The following is a 13,076-nucleotide window of genomic DNA, read 5'->3' on the forward strand; positions in this document are numbered from 1 at the left end:
CTACCATTCCTAGACCGGCAAGGGAACTTGCTGTTCCAACAGGACAATGCACGTCCGCATGTATCCCGTGCCACCCAACGTGCTCTAGAAGGTGTAAGTCAACTACCCTGGCCAGCAAGATCTCCGGATCTGTCCCCCATTGAGCATGTTTGGGACTGGATGAAGCGTCGTCTCACGCGGTCTGCACGTCCAGCACGAACGCTGGTCCAACTGAGGCGCCAGGTGGAAATGGCATGGCAAGCCGTTCCACAGGACTACATCCAGCATCTCTACGATCGTCTCCATGGGAGAATAGCAGCCTGCATTGCTGCGAAAGGTGGATATACACTGTACTAGTGCCGACATTGTGCATGCTCTGTTGCCTGTGTCTATGTGCCTGTGGTTCTGTCAGTGTGATCATGTGATGTATCTGACCCCAGGAATGTGTCAATAAAGTTTCCCCTTCCTGGGACAATGAATTCACGGTGTTCTTATTTCAATTTCCAGGAGTGTACTTTCCACAGTCTCAAAGGCTGTATTTCACAATGAACAGAAACTACAGCAGTGCAGTGGACTGCCACTAGATGCCAGGAGCATACAGAAGTGGTAACACATATTCCTTTAAATGCTGTAAAGAAATATGTTTAGTGGGAAGACGAATCCCTAGGCAGAGACTTGCTTGACTTAGTGCATTCGATATTATTGAACAGAGGTTTCCGAAGGCTTTCAGACTTCCAGTTCCCACAAAACTGTGTCACGCAATGAGCAATTCACTTGGCTTATCTGCGGCATCTCTCGCCTCGTCCAGGAGGTGTCTTTACGACTAGCACTAGTTCTCGGTTCCACTCGTCGTACGTGTATTGTATTCAGTGGGGTACACTGGACCGATGACATTGCTCGCTGTACTGTCACTCAGTTTCAAAATGAGGCACAAGGAACTTGCTACAGTTGTTTAGTCTATTTCTCCTCTTCACGGACTACAATTTGTGATTTGCTGATGAACAGTCCTTCAATGGCCATTCTGGCTAGAGACATGAAAAACTGACCAATTAAAACCATCACAGGTGTTTTAGTTCTGAATAACTGGTATTTTTTGGTCTCAGTTGTAACAGGTCTTTCTATTTCTTACCAGAAACCACATAAAGAACCAATATTTTAATTTGCCGTTGCTGTGGTGCTAAAATGATTGGTTTTCAGATATAGTAAAACTCTTTTTTTATGTTCCCACCTTTATATTTTCCCACTTTCTACTTTCATTTTGTTGGTGCCAACAGAACTACTACTCCCTCACTACAGTGCTTTTCCATGTTAACGATTCCGTGTAACAACTTTTTCCACATTTATTTTTTTCTGTCTTATTATAACCTTTAACATTGATTTTTATGCAGATTTCTGCAAGAAGTGCATTGCATTTTTGCTCAGAATCAGCCTTGGAACAAAGCAGAAAATGCAGAGTATACACAAAGTTATTGAGTATGTAATGTAGCATTAGTGCAGTAAGGAAGATTTTCATTGTTGGTGTGTTGGGTTACAGCTGCAGAATGGAGGTGTATCATGCCTGCCATGTGTAGTCTATCAATATTTGGGAGGGTGCCAGGCCTGTCATGTGTAGCCCAACAATATATATTATAATTCCATGCCTTCCAAAAGATAGGCATTGTCTTCGAAGGATGATGTTTTCGATGAAAGGACTTGCTATACATATCAACACGTTATAGAACGAGTATTCATGAACAGATTGGACAACAAATATTGGCCACTGCATTAACTCATTACTAAAATTTTGTCTTCTTCTTTTGCTAATGCCTTTGTCCTGCAATTTTCGCAGGGTCGGCACGCTTATAGTCGGATTTGGTATGGTTAATGTGAAGGGGTGGCCGGATGCCCTTCCTGCTGCCACCCCGTACCCCAAGGACGAAATCAGTGAACCCCAGCTGTCTGTGCCTAGTGTAAATCATGAAATAGTGGAATGTGTGTCACATGTCTGTGAGTCATGTAACTGAGGCAGGACGTGGGGACCAACCCAGTATTCACCTAGTGGGATGTGGAAAACTGCTTAAAAACCACATCCAGGCTGGCCAGCACACCGGCACTCGTTAATCCACCGGGCAGATTCGATTCGGGGCCAGCACGCCTACCCAAGTCCAGGAAGTAGCACATTAGTGCTCACAGCTAACCTGGCGTTTTCATTACTGAAATTTTAGCTATTGTTGCATAATAGTTTCAGATAAATCTTCCAGTTTGTCTTCTATCAGAATCATTCGTTTGAATTTTTTGAATGAGTGTTTTTAGTTGTGTCAGAAAAATATCAGTTGTATTCAAATTCCTTCTAAAAAGTCAGTAAATATATTTTACAACGAAACAGGTTTCCCTGGGAAATTTAGGTAACAGTACTGAATTAAAAACCTAACAATTCATTTAAAGTTTATATCAAAAATAGACATTAGCTGATCTGCTATCTGTGTCTACATAACATGCCGTTGTCTGCTTGCAATCCTTGGAAATGGACTGCTTAATGTGAAGAGTTGAGTTCACAAAGTCAGTTTTCACCCATTTCCATAATGCCAAAATAATAATACGATCCTCGATTACAACATGATTTTTTAACAGACTTTAAAAAAATTGGAATCAGTAAGAAATAATAGTATTCAACCCTTGTATGTTGTTGTTTTATATACCTTGAAATGTTTAATGCAAAAGTCTGTAGGTGTCTTAGAGTTTTTTAACTCTTTGTTTGATGACAATATTTATTATAAGCAGCAATGAAGAACCGAAAATTGGTTATTTCAAGAACCACTTATTTTGTGTGGTTTTAACAGTCAGGTTAAACTGGAGATGAAGAAAATTGGTGTAACCGAAAAGCAGTTGTCTGAGAGATGATCGCCCTCCCTACTTCTGACTTGCTCAGGTGTCCGGCCTACAGCCGAATGTGCAGTACTTCGTGACAGTGTCTGCTCGCAACGGTGCGGGACACGGCCCGCCGTCCGGCGCAAAAGCGGTGGTCATCAGGGTGGCCGGAAACGAGTCGCGTGAAGTTACGCCCATCCCGACTGTGCTGCCGCCTCCTGCCGGTGACCAGCCACCTGTAGTCTACGATGACCAACATCTTGGTAAGTCCCCTTGCAGTTTAAAGTGAGGTCCCAGACAGGGACTCAAAAACATGGAACATTGCATTTCACTGGCTGCGCCCTTATCGATTGAGCAACCTGGACGTGTTTCATGAAGTGGCTTAGACACAGTGTAAGGGATTGTTTCCAGAATGAGTCTTTACTCAGCAGTAAGTTGTGCACCAATTTGAAACTTCCTGGAAGATTAATACAGTGTACCAGGCCAGGATCTGAACCTAAGACCTTTGCCTTTTGCAGGTAGGTGTTCTACTGACCGATCTATCTGAGCATGACTCACAGCTTTACATTTGCCAGTGCCTTATCTCCCGACTTCCATACTTCACAGGAGTTGTCTTGCATATATTTTGGGACAAAACCATGTGAAAGAAAGAAAACGTGGCAGAAGAAAAGCTGTGAGTACAGTTTTGTGAATCGTGCTTGGATAGCTCAGTGACTGGAAACAAAAGATATAAATGTAGTGTGTTACTTATTATGTAAATTAATGATATGAATATAATAGAGGGAAAAATTCCACGTGGGAAAAATATATCTAAAAACAAAGATGGTGTGACTTACCGAACGAAAGTGCTGGCAGGTCGATAGACACACAAACAAACACAAACACAAACATACACATGAAATTCAAGCTTTCGCAACAAATGGTTGCTTCATCAGGAAAGAGGGAAGGAGAGGGAAAGACGAAAGGATGTGGGTTTTAAGGGAGAGGGTAAGGAGTCATTCCAATCCCGGGAGCGGAAAGACTTACCTTACGGGGAAAAAACGACAGGTATACACTCGCACACACACACATATCCATCCGCACATACACAGACACAAGCAGACATTTGTAAAGGCAAAGAGTTACGTATTATTGAGTATATATAGGCGGGATAAAATTGTATGGTAGATTCGGTAAAGAGGAGAAGGTGAATACAAAGTGAAACTACTTGCAAAAACAGAAAGAGAAAATAAGATGACAGGAAAGATTTCGGACTGCAACAGTGACAATAACAAGCGTAATTTGTATTCACCTTCTCCTCTTTACCGAATCTACCATACAATTTTATCCCGCCTATATATACTCAATAATACGTAACTCTTTACCTTTACAAATGTCTGCTTGTGTCTGTGTATGTGCGGATGGATGTGTGTGTGTGTGTGTGTGTGTGTGTGTGTGTGTGTGTGTGTGTGTGTGCGTGTGCGTGTGCGTGTGCGTGTGCGTGTGCGTGTGCGTGTGCGTGTGCGTGTGCGTGTGTGGGCACGCGCGCGCGAGTGTATACCTGTCCTTTTTTCCCCCTAAGGTAAGTCTTTCCGCTCCCGGGATTGGAATGACTCCTTACCCTCTCCCTTAAAACCCACATCCTCTCGTCTTTCCCTCTCCTTCCCTCTTTCCTGATGAAGCAACCGTTTGTTGCGAAAGCTTGAATTTCGTGTGTATGTTTGTGTATGTTTGTGTTTGTTTGTGTGTCTATCGACCTGCCAGCACTTTCGTTCGGTAAGTCACATCATCTTTGTTTTTAGATTTATTATGTAAATTTATCTAGATAACCTTTGGTTTGAGGCTACCACAGGGCATCTTCAAGTGTTGCATGTGTTGTGTGTAGATAACAGCCTGTGCTTTAGCCTCCTGTGCATGGGACACATTCAGAATTTTGTAATTATAATTTATTGTCCAGTTGTGTAATGACTCTGCAGAAGCATCAAGTCATCACAATTATTTGTAAATGACTGTACAGTGCTATTACTAGTAACTAATGTTAACATTAAAAATAAATTATAATTACATATGCTCTCAATAACCAATACAGATCACTCAGTGTTTTTTGTTACGTTTAAGCTTATCATTTACTCAACGTCCATTTGTACTTTTCCATCATTTGCTTAGTTCCCCTCACTCACCCATCTCTTCTGATAACACTTGTTTCTGTATCTAACAGCTACTCTGAATTTGTTTAGTCTATTCCTAGCTGTATTGTTTGTGACTGTGTTGAGTAACGGGAATGTGTCAGCATTCCTAACTAGGAACGTCATGTCACCTGCCATGCTGAGGGGTTTCCATGTCTGCTAACTTCCACATGGAGTAGCCATGTGAACCACATGCTCAGGGGATTCTAAATCAGACAATTGTGCAATGCTGATAGTCTCTTTCCGATTCTATGTCAGTATTGCGGGTAAGGATCGTGTCGTGTCACGAAATGAACCATTCCTCTGCTGGGGAAGATAAAGATTCAATTGCTCTGTCTCTGATGTTCGGAAGGGGGCTGTATACCCAATGTTCTGTGTTTGCACTGTCCCAAGGCTTCTGTCATTCGTCAAGCGTGTAGTCTCGAAAGATCTATCTTTTTAGTCACTCAGGAACATGTAATTTCTTGCACTTTCTGTGTTATCTCTCTGCAACCGAGATATTTTCAAATTATTCTCATTTGTCACCTTTGCCTTTATAATCGTATACAAACAGCTAAAGGCAGTTTAGAGACCTCTAGCAAGATAACACAGAACTTGACAGGTATTGAGACAGCTCCTAGATTCGGGGAGAGGAATCTAGGCTAGTAGGAAGAATTAAATACCGAGCTGAAGTGGTCTGACAAGAAACAATCTTTGGGAGCTGTAATAATCGAGACAAATTTAGCATGCGCTATGTGACGAAAAGTATACAGACACTGCTGGATAATACCATTTGACCACCAGATAACACAAGAGGTGGATACGCCAGTATAAAAAGAGATGGAGAGTTGTGTTGTTAGTAGAGGTGCAATAACAGCAGAATATGTCACTTAGGAAGGCTCAGTGACTTCTGATGTGGAGTAGTCATCGGATGCCGCCCGAGTAACAAATCCGTCAGGGACATTTCGAACCTTGCAAATCTGGCCAGGTCGACTGTTAGTGATGTGATTGTGAGGTTGAAACTTTAAGACACAACCACAGCTAAATCGAGATCATGTAGCCCTTACATAAAGATAGACGAGGGGTATCGAGCATTGTGGAGGGTGATTTTAAAGAATTGCATGAAAACAATGGAATAAATCTTTTGTGAGATACAAAGTGCTAACACAAGTCCAGCTAGCACGATGACCGTTGTAGAGAGTTAAAAGCTTGGGGTACAGTGGTCTCGCTACTCCTCATAATCCACACATTCCTGTGGTCAGTAATAAGTGACGCTCGAAGTGCTGTAAGGAGAGGCACCACTAGACAGTGGTCGATTGGAAATGACTGGTACGTAGTGACGAATCGTGGTAAACCCAGTGGCAATCCGATGGGAGGGTTCGGGTTTAGTGGATGTCTGATGAACATTACTTGCCATCGTGCTTATTGGCAACACTAAAGTACAGTGGAGATGGTGTTACAGTGTGCGGTGTATTTTGTGATAAGTGTGTGGTCCTCGTATTATGCACAAGAAAAGGCTAAATGCAGAAGATCTGAACACATTTTGTAGCATTGTGTACTGCTTGTAAACCAGGGCCTGTGAGGCAATGAGTCACGAACAGGAACATTCGTCAGATGGCCTGTGCACCCACAGAACTGCTGTGAACCCAATGGAACACCTTTGGGACAATTTAGAACATTAACTTCACTCCAGACACCAGTGCCTGGCATCACAACCTTCTCCAGGTTTGGCTCTTTAGGGACAGTGGGCCAGCATACCTCAAGAGAAATTCAGATACCTCACTGAAAGTATTCCCAGCAGAGTTCAAGCTGTCACAGAGGGTGGACATACCACGTATTAAATGTCCACACTAATGGGCCTCCGGATACTTTTGATCAGATAGTGTACATACTCACTACAAACATCTGCATAAGTGATCAATGCAAAATGATGACATCGGCTGACAATGACCCACACTGACAGATTATATGCAACAGAAAGTGTGAACCTTGCAAGAACGGGATAACTTAGGAGGCTGGAACTCGTGGGACAAAGGATTCTGGGGGTGATATCGAGACCTCGAAGAACGGGAGACAGTCGGCATGCAAGACGAGCAAGCTGAGAACTGTGTACCCGTATGGGGAGGATCTTGTACACCAGCAGGGAATGGAATACTGTATTTTTTGAACATATCCTTAGACTGAATAAGGGAGGTGGACATCTCAGATAATGTAGATTTTTGTGAGCAAGTACCCTGTAACCAAGCAGTACAAATTCATTCATAAGTATAAAAAAAAATACAAACACCACTCAGGGGTTAGTGCGTATGCCTACTGTGACTGTGTAATCGTGAGGCACACGATCAGTGTATTGCCGACCCGTCTAGCTGCTAATACCGGTATGTGAATCCAGGTGACGCTGCTGCTTTGTTATTGAAGCAGCTCCTCATTTGGCCTCACGAGGCTGAGTGGACCACATTCCAGACAGCCCTACCTCAAAAAAATCTGAGGAAGTACCGGGAACTGTACACAGGTCCTTCTGCAGCGGTGCTTACCATTAGGCTGCAGCGCCATTCGTAGGGTGCTCGAGAGGGTGGAAAGAATTGAGTCATATTTTAATAGGCAGTAGCAACTGCTGATACTGACTCAGTACCACACTTGTACACTTATTGTCAAAACTCAAACAATGGAAAATCCAGGATGGAATGTAACAATACCAGAGAAGGAAAGTTGCTACTCACCATATAGTGGAGATGCCGAGTCACGAGGGGAATTCTCCTCTGTGGTTGGACTGTGGGGCTTTGGAATGTGGTGGGAGACTGGAAAGATAAGGCACGGGAGATTTGTTTTTGTACAAGAATGGGAGGATAATTACGGTAAGTTAAGGCGCTTGTGAGACCCTCGGTATATTTTGAGAGGGACTGCTCGTCACTCGGTACCATCCAGGACTGGAGCAACTGAATTACATTCTCCACCAGGGTTTTGATTACTCTTGTCGTGCCCTGAAATGAGAAATGTCCTGCCCACTATCCTTCCCACCCCTCCTACCGTGGTATTCCGCTCTCCACCGAACCTACACGATATACTCGTCCGTCCTTACACAACCCCTACTCCCAATCCATTACCTCGTGGCTCATACCCCTGTAATAGACCTAGATGCAAGACCTGTCCCATACATCCTCCTACCACCACCTACTCCAGTCCAGTCACTAACATCACCTATTCCAGCAAAGACAGCGCTACCTGTGAAACCAGTAATGTAATTTACAAGCTAAGCTGCAACCTCTGTGTTGCATTCTATGTAGGCATGACAACCGACAAGCTGTCTGTCCGCACGAACGGCCACCGACAAACTGTGGCTGAGAAACAAGTGGACCACCCTGTTGCTGAACACGCTGCCAAACATGATATCCCTCATCTTAATGACTACTTCACAGCCTGTGCCATACGGATCCTCCCAACAACACCAGCTTTTCTGAATTGTGCAGGTGGGAACTTTCCCTGCAATACATCCTACAGTCCCGTAACCCTCCTGGCCTCAACCTTTGTTAGTCATTGTCCTCACCCATCCAGCCCCCTCCCTGTTCCCATTCCACAGCCGTCATTTCACCGCCACACCCAGTCTTTTGATTTCTTTCATTTCTCTCCTTCCCACTACTTACCCCCTTCCCCCTCTGCACCTTCTCTTCTGCCCTCCATCTAAGCTGCAACACTTGACTGTCCGCCACTCCCACCATGCTATTCCTCCCCCTCCCCGCCCCAGCCTCCTCCTTATCCCCACCCAGTCGCCACACCCATCATGCACTGGTGCTGCTGTTTGCAGTGTGGTCTCAGCTCTCTGATACTGCAGACATGTGTGCAAGTTGCGTTTGTGTGTGTGTGTGTGTACTGCTGACAAAGGCCTTAATGGCCGAAAGCTTTAATTGTGCGAATCTTATTGTCAAAACTTCGATTGTACGGGTTATCGAGCAAAATTTGTGACTGGATTGAGTACTTTCTGGTAGGGAGGACACAGCATGTTACCGTGGATGGAGAGTCATTATCAGATATAGGAATAACTTCAGGTGTGTCCCAGAGAAGTGTGTTGGGACCGTTGCTGTTCATGTTGTATGTTAATTACCTTGCAGACAACATTTATAGTAACCTCATACTGTTTGCAGATGATATTATCAATAATGAGGTACTGTCTGAAAGAAGTCGCATAAATATTCAGTCATATCTTGATAAGATTTCAAAGTGTTGCAAAGATGGGGAAATTGCTTTAAGTGTGCAGAAATGTGAAATTGTGCACTCCACAAAACGAAAAAATGTAGTATCCTGTGACTGTAATATCAGTGAGTCATAGCTAGAGTCAGTCAACTCATACAAATACCTGTGTGTAACAGTTTGTAGGGATATGGTAGAATGATAACATAGGTTCAGTTGTGGGTAAAGCAGGTGGTAGACTTCTGTTTATTGGTGGAATACTGGGGAAGTGCAGCCGGTCTATAAAGGACATTGCTTACAAATCATTCGTGCGACACATTCTAGAATATTGCTCTACTGTGTGAGACTGCTACAAAATAGGACTAACTGGGGATGTTGAACATATAAAGAGAAGGGCAGCACAGATGGTCACAGATGTGTCTGACATGGGAGAGAGTCACAGTGGTACTGAAGAAATTGAATTGGCATAGTCTTAAAGATAGATGTAAACTATTCCAAGAAAACCTACTAACAAAAGTTTGAAGAACCAGCTTTAAATGACAACTACATATTGCTCACATAGGAATCCCAACGATAAGATCAGAATAAATACTGTATGCACCGAGCATTCGAACAGTCATTCTTTCAGCGCTCCATATGTGACTGGAATGGGAAGAAAGACATACAACTGGTACAATGGGTCATACCCCATGCATGCACTTCATGGTGGTTTGCAGACTATGTCTATCCATCTGAGCCACCAAGGACACAGAGGATAGCGTGACTGCAGGGATTTATCTCTGGCACGCCTCCCGCGAAACCCACATTCTCAACATATTGTCCCACACTACATTCGTAGTGCCCCCGCCCATTATAATCATTACTCGTGGCGCATTGCCAATTCCCGTAAGAGTTCGGGCGCTGCTTGTGCGGGAGGCATGCCAGAGATAAATCCCTGCAGTCGCGCTATCCTCTGTGTCCTCGGTGGCTCAGATGGATAGAGCGTCTGTCATGTAAGCAGGAGATCCCGGGTTTGAGTCCCGGTCGGGGCACACATTTTCATCTGTCCCCGTTGACGTATGTCAACACCTGTAAGCAGCTAAGGGTGTTAATTTCATTGTAATTAGTGTAATATATAACGTTGAGATTTATATTTGTTTCATGTAGCTAGATTTGTTTCTGTTGTGTCTGTCATTAATAACTATATCTCTTGTTTTTCAGCAGTCTTGATGCCAACATTTTAATTGGAACCAAAGAATTTCATTCACATCACATGTATGTGGTTTACTTGAAGAGTGGAACTGGAATATTGTTCTAAGTGCAAATCTCTCCTTTGTCATGAAAATGAATAAACAGTGTATCTCTGTACATAACTGATATATATCCAAGAAACTGAGATCATATGCTGATACCACAGAATTGTACTGCTCACTGGATCACCTAAAAAGTCGGGGGGAGGGGGTAAATACTTCATTACGAATGGTCTAAATACGCTACCAAGAAACTGACTGGTTTTAAGTGCCTTAAGAAAGTTTTTAGAAATTGCCTGTTAAAAATAGCGACGTTACCTGTTTCGAACTAACAGGTTCATATTCAGTTGTTCATATGTTTATATAACATTTGTTGTTGCTTGCATTAGTTGTTAGGTGTTTTTTAGCCAGCAACTAAAATAAAGAACAAAAATTTGGACATCCGTCTGAAGATGAATCTGTTAGTTGAAAACTGGTAATGGTGCTATAGGTGTAAATAAGTATTATTATTATGGAGTGGGGTAACGCAGTGGTTACCATGTGGGACTAGCATTCGGGAGGAAGATGGTCGAAACACGCATCCAGCCATCCTGATTTAGGCTTTCCACAATTTTCCTAAATCGTTTAAGGCAAATGCTGGGGTAGTTGCTTCGAATAGGCACAGCTGCTTTCCTTCTCTATCCTTCCCTAATCCAAGCTTGTGCTCCACCTCTAATGACCTCATTGTTGATGGGATGTTAAACACTAATCTACTACTTCTCTTCCTCAGATAGCATCATTAACATTGGCTGTTCTGTGTTTTCTACTTTGGGAGGTTCAACTTACATTTTTTGTACACATCCATGGTCTAAAAATGTCAGTTTTCGACAAAATAGCAGGAAAAAGTTTTTGTTCCGAAATCCATTAATACCGAGACAGTATGTTTTATTTGTGACGATGCAAGTACAGAAATAAAGCATTAAGTTTGTAACTAGTAGAACTAAGGTTGGCATAAACCGATTCTCATATTTTTTAAATGTCATAACCCCAGAAGGAAGCACAGCCCGATACAAAAGTCACACACCATTCACTAACATATGTTTCAAAAGACTTTCTACATAGTTTAGTACCTGAATCAAGTCTAGGGATATACAAGACAGACCTCAGAACACAGTGGCAGTGAAAATGCATTTTGTGAAAAATGGCACTTACAACGTTTTCCCATTTCCACTGTTCATTTGCAAATGTATCAGTAATCAATAATAATATTTGGGAGAGAGAGAGAGAGAGAGAGAGAGAGAGAGAGAGAGAGAGAGTGAGTGAGTGTGAGTGTGAGTGTGTGTTTTGTCTTTGTTTCACAGCTTCGTTTTTCTTGTAGTCTCAGTCACACAGTCATAAAAGACAGTATAAGCTATAGAGCTTGACAACACTTAGCGAATCTTCTTGAATCAACCCCATGAAACTGTGGACAAACTACTTGTAAATGTTTCTTATTGTAAATGAGCTGGTATTAATAAGTGATAGAAGACTGGCCCAATAGCAGGTGTACCGGTATGAAACGAGTGTTAAGATACAAATGTGTCGATAGGGAACATTTGTTGTCAACGAGCCTTAATTTTGTTTTGTTTTGATGGTATGTCATCTGACAAAGATATTTAGTATACATCAGGTCATGGAACAAACAACATCATATGTTTTCATCATGTTAACAATGCCGAATTTTGTACCAGAAAGTGATGATTTGCGGAAAGCATTAATTTTTTGTTTTCATTTGAAAAAAAAGTGTTGCAGAGTTGCATCGAATGCTTGTCGAGGCATATGGTGATCATGCTCTATCAGAAGCAACATGCAAAAGATGGTTTCAACGGTTCAGAAATAATGATTTTGATGTAAGAAATGAAGAACATGGAAGACCACCAAAAAATTTCAAAGACGCCAAATTGCAAGCAATATTGGATGAAGATGATACTTTGAGTCAGAAGCAAATAGCAGCAATGCTAAATGTTGCACAACAAACAATTTCTTCTGTTTGAAAGCTATGGGAAAGATCCAAAAGTGTGGGAAACGGGTGCCACATGAATTGAATGAAAGACAGATGAAAAACCAAAAAAACCACTTGTCAAATTTTGCTTCAAAGACATGAAGGAAAATCAATTTTGCATCGAATTGTAACTGGCAATGAAAAATGGATTTATTTTAAGAATCCTAAATGGGAAAAATCGTGGGTTAATCTGGGACAACCGTCAACATCGACTGCAAAACCAGATCGATTCGGCAAGAAGACAATGCTCTGTGTTTGGTGGGATCAGAAAGGTGTGGTGTATCACGAGCTTCTAAAACCTGGTGAAACTGTGAATACTAATCGCTGCAGACAACAAATGATCCATTTGAACTGTGCATTGATCGAAAAAAGAGTAGAATGGGCCAGAAGACATGGCATAGTAATTTTTTTACACGACAATGCACCTGCACATGAAGCAAAACTGGTTCAGGATACAATCAAAACACTTGGCTGGGGGCTGCTACCCCACCCGCCGTATTCACCAGACTTGGCCCCTTCCGACTACCATTTGTTTTCATCAATGGGACACGCATTGGCTGAGGAACACTTTGATCCCTACGAAGAAGTCGAAAATTGGGTGTCCGATCAGTTTGCTTCTATTGGCGTGGTGTCCACAAATTGCCAGAAAGTTGGTCAAAATATATAGAAAGC

At 42.5% G+C, this 13,076-nt stretch overlaps 1 protein-coding gene across 1 annotated transcript in view; it reads left to right on the forward strand.

The window, feature by feature from the left end:
• Positions 1–13,076, forward strand: part of LOC126214933 (protogenin A-like) — a 323,877-nt gene that overhangs the window by 276,003 nt on the left and 34,798 nt on the right. Inside the window, exon 15 of the mRNA XM_049941572.1 lies at positions 2,888–3,089. Coding sequence (XP_049797529.1) covers positions 2,888–3,089 — 202 coding nt within the window. The remainder of the gene's footprint in view (positions 1–2,887; positions 3,090–13,076) is intronic.

This window comes from Schistocerca nitens, chromosome 12, assembly GCF_023898315.1.
Source record: "Schistocerca nitens isolate TAMUIC-IGC-003100 chromosome 12, iqSchNite1.1, whole genome shotgun sequence".
Lineage (NCBI taxonomy): Eukaryota > Metazoa > Arthropoda > Insecta > Orthoptera > Acrididae > Schistocerca > Schistocerca nitens.